The 6,678-nt window shown below is 38.8% G+C and overlaps 1 protein-coding gene across 1 annotated transcript; it reads left to right on the forward strand.

The window, feature by feature from the left end:
• The first annotated feature begins 2,205 nt into the window (after positions 1–2,205).
• Positions 2,206–5,196, forward strand: LOC107644747 (receptor-like serine/threonine-protein kinase At2g45590). The gene has a single exon (XM_016348672.3). It carries the CDS (start codon positions 2,363–2,365, stop codon positions 4,490–4,492), a length of 2,130 nt encoding a protein of 709 aa, XP_016204158.2. The 5' UTR covers positions 2,206–2,362; the 3' UTR covers positions 4,493–5,196.
• Positions 5,197–6,678: the final 1,482 nt, after the last annotated feature.

Genomic DNA, 6,678 nt, shown 5'->3' on the forward strand with positions numbered 1-6,678 from the left:
TCTTAAGTTTTGAACAAGTGTAGGACAAGCCACCAAGAAAAATTCTCTTACACATTTCTTAAAAATTACGTCTTGAACTAGGAGAAGAGGATGCATATTAAACACAAGTGATTTTCTTTTCTTTCCCAAAAAATCGTTTTTATGTCAGTCCAAGAAAAACTGATCATCACAAAAATCAATCACCACCATAATTGTTTCATCTAAATATCTCATTTCATTCATCATTTCCATCTTCATTATATTAAGGCCATGATACAAAATATGATCACAATTCATTATAAATAACATAAATCAACAAGCCCAGAAAATCAAACCAGTTTTTTAAAATTAAAATAACCGATCAAAAGGAAAGCTAAAATAATAAATAACAACAAAAGAGAGAGACCCTTACACCTAATTCAAAACTGGGCTAAATCACTAAATTATCCAACTTTACCAAATCAGCTTATATGAAAATAGCAAACAATTAAGTCAAGCAGTTGTTTCAATATCATGATCAAGAATACCAAAATTTTAAAACCATTCCCGCTAAAGTTAAATCAATTGCAACAATCTCAACCAATTTCTCATCCCACATGCTCCAGGATACTAAAACTGCACTTATTGCATTTTCACCATGTAGAATCAACCATCCCAGCAACATAATCTATCTCTAGAACAAGATGCAACAGCAATAATGAATTACGGAACAAAGAAACTAACCCACTTACCGTGGATGGTCGGCGACGGTCTGGTTATGATGTTCGTGCTGGTCCTGGTGAATGGTCCACGGCAGGCGGCGACACAAGGCGTGGATCCTTAGCTGCGAACCGTGCCACGAGGATGCTTCCAGCCACGGCGTACAAGCGCGAAGACTGGGCGATGCTGGGTGGGTCGGCGGTGACGGATGTGCAAGGTTGGACAACAAGATACCGGTCTGGTGGTTCAGTGCCGACGGTGCGATGTGGATGCTGCCAGCAATGGTGTATGGCAGCAAATAGGGGTCGCCGACGCAGTTCTCGTCGGAGCTGATGCGGGTCGCGAGAATGGCGGGTGCACGAAGGAGGGGTTGGTGACCAGCGACAGTGACGCGGCAAAGGGGGCTGGTGAGCGACAGTGACGTGTTTGAGGGTTAGGGTAATGGATGGTCAACAATGGTAAATTGGGGGTAATTTGATTGAGGGATAGGAAGTAGAGTAAATGAGATTTATTGTTATTTTTAATTTAATTTAGACCGTATAAATAGCCCATTGTACATATTGTATAGATATGTCATTGTCTCCCTAGCGGAACTCTTAATATTATTTTATGTGCTAGTTATCTTTAGCATGTCATTGCAAAATTAGTAGGTTTCACAACCTATCTACCATAACAAACATACTCTCACTTTTCCAAAGAGATCCATTAATAATATATACAACTCCATATTAATTAATTAATTAATCAGGTTTAGATATGTTGGAGATGTACTATATATATAGAGAATCCCTTAATAATATGAATAAGACTAGTAGTGTAAACATTCCAGTAAAAGGCAGACTGAAAGAGAGAGGTGATGATAAGTACAAATGCCTTGGAATAAAAAGAAAAGAGGCTATGAAACTTTATGAATGTGTGAAGATATAAAGAAGGTATTATGAATTTTAGGCAATGATTTAATTGTCAATAACAACCACATGAAAAGAATGAACCATAACAACTGGAAAAGTGGTGCACTTGCGGGTAAGTTAGGGATAAGACGTGGTCAATCAACGTGAAATGAGGCAAAAAGAGTAACAACAAAGTCCCAGCATGTGCTTCATTTGTAGTTATATACCACAAAACCATGACTTATATTCATATATGCAAACAAACTAGAAAAAAAAAAAAAGCATAAGAGACCATTATTTTTATTAAAAAAAAAAAAGAGTAATATTATACCATTATATACAATTTTATATTATTAAAAATACTAATAATAACTAATTAATAATTATAAATTACAAAATTTACTGACGTCTAGCGCTCTTCAACTAGAAAATTGCATTGCTGAGAGAGGCGTATTTGCAACAATTCACGTAGAAATTGAAGACTTAAAACACATATTAACAACATCTTAAGCATAATTATAAGCAACAAAAGGTAGCTGTCATGTGTATGGCATGGGTGATGGGTCCCAGTCCCAATCCCAGTGCAGACAAACAACCTCAGTTAAAAGTCCAACAACTAAACTGGGTTTCTACCTCACATACACACAAACTGAAAAACACAAGCTTCCCTCTCTCTCTTCTTCTCAAAGTTTCAAACTTTGATAATCAAAGTCCCCAATTCCATCATCAATTCTCAAACTCACTATGACTAAACATTTTTCCTTAACTTAGTACTCAGAACCTTCTCCGTTGCCATGCCCTCCCGCCAACTCCTCCCACCGCCGCCTTCCCCCGTGGACTTCCAGAAACTAACACCCAAGCTCCCTCACCGCCGCCACCACCACCACCGCAGTATCCTTCTTCCGCTTATCACTGCCACCGCCGCCTCCCTCCTCCTCCTCGTTCTCTTCCTCCTCTTCCTCCGCCGTCGCAAGCGCACCTCCCCGTCCACCACCTCCACCGCCGGAGACGACTCCAAGCCCCCCCACCGCCTCTCCTACACCCTCCTTCGCCGTGCCACCAACTCCTTTTCTTCCCCACTGGGCCATGGTGGCTTCGGCACCGTCTTCTCCGGCACCCTCCCTCCTCCGGCGAGAACCCCCGTCGCAGTGAAGCTCATGGACCCCACAACAACCTCGCAGCAAGGCGAGCGCGAGTTTCACAACGAGCTCTTCTTCGCCTCCGTGCTCCGCCAATCCCCCCACGTCGTCGCCGCCGTGGGATTCTCATCGGACCCAAAACGGCGCCGTTTCCTCCTCGTGTACGACCTCATGGTAAACGGAAACCTCCAAGACGCTCTATTGCATAGAAAGTGCCCTGAACTCATGCAGTGGAACAAGCGCTTCTCTGTTGCATTGGACATAGCAAAAGGTGTTCTTTTCCTTCATAGTTGTGACCCCCCTGTGATTCATAGTGATATTAAGCCCAGTAATATTCTCCTCGATGCTGAATTCAATGCCAGAATTGGGGATTTTGGACTTGCCCGTTTGAAATCGGATCCCAATTTGGATGTTTTGGATGGTGGGGGTGATTTTGAGAAGAAAAAGGAGGGGTTTTTGGATTGTGATGGTGGTGGGGTTGTTGTTGCCGTGGATGATTGTGAAACGGAAAGTGTGAACACTGGTTGTTACTTTGAGGAGGGTAGTTTGGGTGTGGATCAATCTCCTGAGTGTTTTGTTAAGGTGCCCAACTTGGAGACCTCGCCAGAGACTAATGGGGCTGGTGTGTCGGCCTCACCGGAGATGGCAGTAACATTGGCGGGGGCGGCGTCTCTATCGCCGGGGTTTGACAAGGCTAGCAGTGCTCAGAGTGAGAAGGGTGTTAAGAAGAATGGGAAAGGGATGAGGAGTAATTCAGTGAGGGATTGGTGGTGGAAGCAGGACAATGAGGAGGTTGCAGCCTCAGGATCAGGATCAAATCCTGTTGGGGAGGGTAAGACGGTGAAGGATTATGTGATGGAGTGGATTGGGAGGGATGTTGATAAGGAAAGGCCAAAGGGCGAATGGGTTGGAGGAGAAGGTGGGCAATCGGGGAAGCAAGAGAAGAAGAAAATGAAGAAGAAGAGTAGGAAGCACCAATTGGAATGGTGGGAATCAATGGAGGAGGAGAAGTTTGATGATGTTTTAAAGAAGGAGAAGAGGAGGCCGGCGAGAGAGTGGTGGAAGGAGGAGTACGGTGAAGAGCTCGAAAAGAAGAAGAAGAAGAAGAAAAAGAGGAAGGGATTGAATAGCGATGATGATGATGGCAATGGGAGTGAGTGGTGGGTGAGCGACGATGTTTTGTATGGGGATAGGAATTTGAAGAAGGCCAAGAGTAAGAGCAGGAATAACCGTGGAGGCACAGATTGGTGGTTGGAGGGCCTAAGTGGCGACTTATGGAGAACTCGCCGGAACAGCTTCGATTCGGCTAGTGGAGAAATTCCAAAGAGTGGTGGTGTGAGTAGTACTCCAAGCATGAGGGGAACCGTTTGTTATGTTGCTCCGGAGTATGGCTACAGCGGAGATGTCTCTGAGAAGTGTGATGTATATAGTTTTGGTGTCTTGTTGCTAGTTATCATTTCAGGAAGGCGACCCCTTCAGGTGAACGGTTCGCCATTGTCCGAGTTTCACCGTGCAAATCTGTTGTCTTGGGCGCGACATTGCGCTAGAAATGGGAAGCTCGTCGAGCTGGTTGATCAGTCTATTCAGTCATTAGATAAGGATCAGGCTCTTCTATGTATCAAGGTGGCTTTGCTTTGTGTTCTTAAGTCCCCTGCTCGCCGCCCTTCGATGAAAGAGGTTGTGGGAATGCTTTCCGGGGAGTTGGAGCCACCCCAATTGCCCATTGAATACTCGCCTTCGACCCCTTCTCGATTCCCATTCAAGACCCGGAAGAAAGGCCGGTGAGTTTCTAGTAGCAGCTAACCCTTTTACATGAGCAATTATAGTAATATACTTGGTACTTCATAGCTCAATTTACCAATGACCCATAATTGTATAGGAAAATTAGGAGGGAAAAGCTCTGTTCTTAGTTCTTACAATTGGTTTTCAAGTTCTCTCTATATTTCTTTTATCTCCTTTTAGTTTTTATTGTAGCCTTTTGATCTTATTGTTTTCAATTATCCTTGATTTCATAGTAATACCATTGTGGCCTACTAGTTGGAGATTGATATGTGTATATATAGATACACCTCACATATTCTTTCACACTAACTTATAGTCTTTGCCTTGTGATTGTTGTTTATCTTTTGGGAGTTATAAGTTATGACTTATGAGTTATGACCCATTCTTTAGTGATTAGGATTCAAGAATGAGGCCATCTTTGTAGTTTACATTTGGAGATTAATTAATGTTATCAATATACATCACATTTAGCTAAACTTGCAAAGGAAGTTACTCCTTTATGGTGTGGTCCATTTTATGCAGCTTTTGTAAATTTGAGTTGTATAGGATTTTATTTCACAGTTTGCATCATTTGATTTTATGCATAGAAGGAAGAGCCTTGTTATTTATTCATTCATATGGTAGCTGTTGTAATAAAAACAGAACATTGGAGTTCGAAATGGTGAAAAAAATCAATGGAAGTAGAATCTTTCTACAAGCTTTTTCCATGTGATCCATTGTTTGAATTCATGATTGTGGTATAGTAGCAAAATAAGGCCAAAATTGTGGTCCTTTCTTTGTATGCAAAGGGTACAAAGGGTTATGCTAAATAACTAATGACTTTTTTGAACAATATGAACAACGGATTTTAAAATTAGCCAAATTTAAGTAAAACACATTACATCCCCAAATTATTCACCTAAATCTTAATATTAGAATAACCATCTACACACCTAATAAATTGGATATCTGATATATCAATTGTTCACATTGTTTAATATTTTTATTGTTTATCTATAGTTTTTCTTATGGAAATCATGGTGCTATACATTAACCCTAACATTAGTTAGCACATTAATTAATTCACTAACCCTAGTTATTATACTATTCCATTGTTCCCTTGTAGTGTAAGACAATTAGACAACCATTTCAAAAAGAAATTTAAAAAAAACAATTTAAATTCTGATTGGGTACAGATCTATGATAGAAGTTTGACCAAAGTAACATGAAGTTTGACCAAACTTAATTGGATGGATATGTCTCTTCAGTTTAAGCCACCAAGGTCAATATCATAATTCATATTCTTAATTTGGTTGGAACTTGCTGCAACAAAAATATATCTTCCTATTTTTGAATTTTACTCACATATATTAAAATGTACTTGAATATTAATGTAAATGAATCATGTTCTTTACTATTACAAATTTATGTCATGTATTTGTAAATAAAATTGTATATAGCTCAATTACAAGCTTACTTGCATTTGAAGTTAGATGCATTATTGCATTCATAACTATTAATAAAGGTACCTAGTGTAATGGCATGTTACATTACCACATGGTATAATAATACAACTAATTAATTGGCAACTGTCCTCAATTAATTGTATGGTCCTAACTAACCAACTCCTAGTTATTGACTAGCTAAAAGCTAAATAATGGATCTTCAATTCTTTATAAGAAAAGTTTAGACATTGTGATTATTATGTTGATTTTTATTATTGATAGGGCCAAAAATGGGACCCATAAAAAACCTAATATGAAATAGTTTTATATATGTATTTTATTATGTAACCTCACCTCAGTGAAAATAATTGTTTTTAATATCAAACATGTGAATAGTTATTTAAAAAAATAGATTTAATTGAACAATTATGTAAAATTTATACTTTTAATGCATTAAAAATAAACACATAATTAAATAATGATGTATCTTAAAAGTTTAGGTGAGAGAAACAATTATTCATAAATAAAGTAAGCAATTTCATAAAATTTTTAATTTTATTGTGATTCAAATATAAAAAAATAATTAAGAGCAAAATATATACACACCTAAAGAAAATTATAAATTTTAGTGGTGGCATAAGCCCTCCTTGTTTCACAATAAAAAATATTTGGTAATCAAATGTAACTAGTTATTTTTTTTTTTACTGAAAATAAAGAGACTCAAACTCCCAACTTCTTACATGAATATGGAAAGACTATGTTATT

Source organism: Arachis ipaensis, chromosome B5 (genome assembly GCF_059453495.1).
Source record: "Arachis ipaensis isolate K30076 ecotype BB chromosome B5, ASM5945349v1, whole genome shotgun sequence".
NCBI classification, from domain to species: domain Eukaryota; kingdom Viridiplantae; phylum Streptophyta; class Magnoliopsida; order Fabales; family Fabaceae; genus Arachis; species Arachis ipaensis.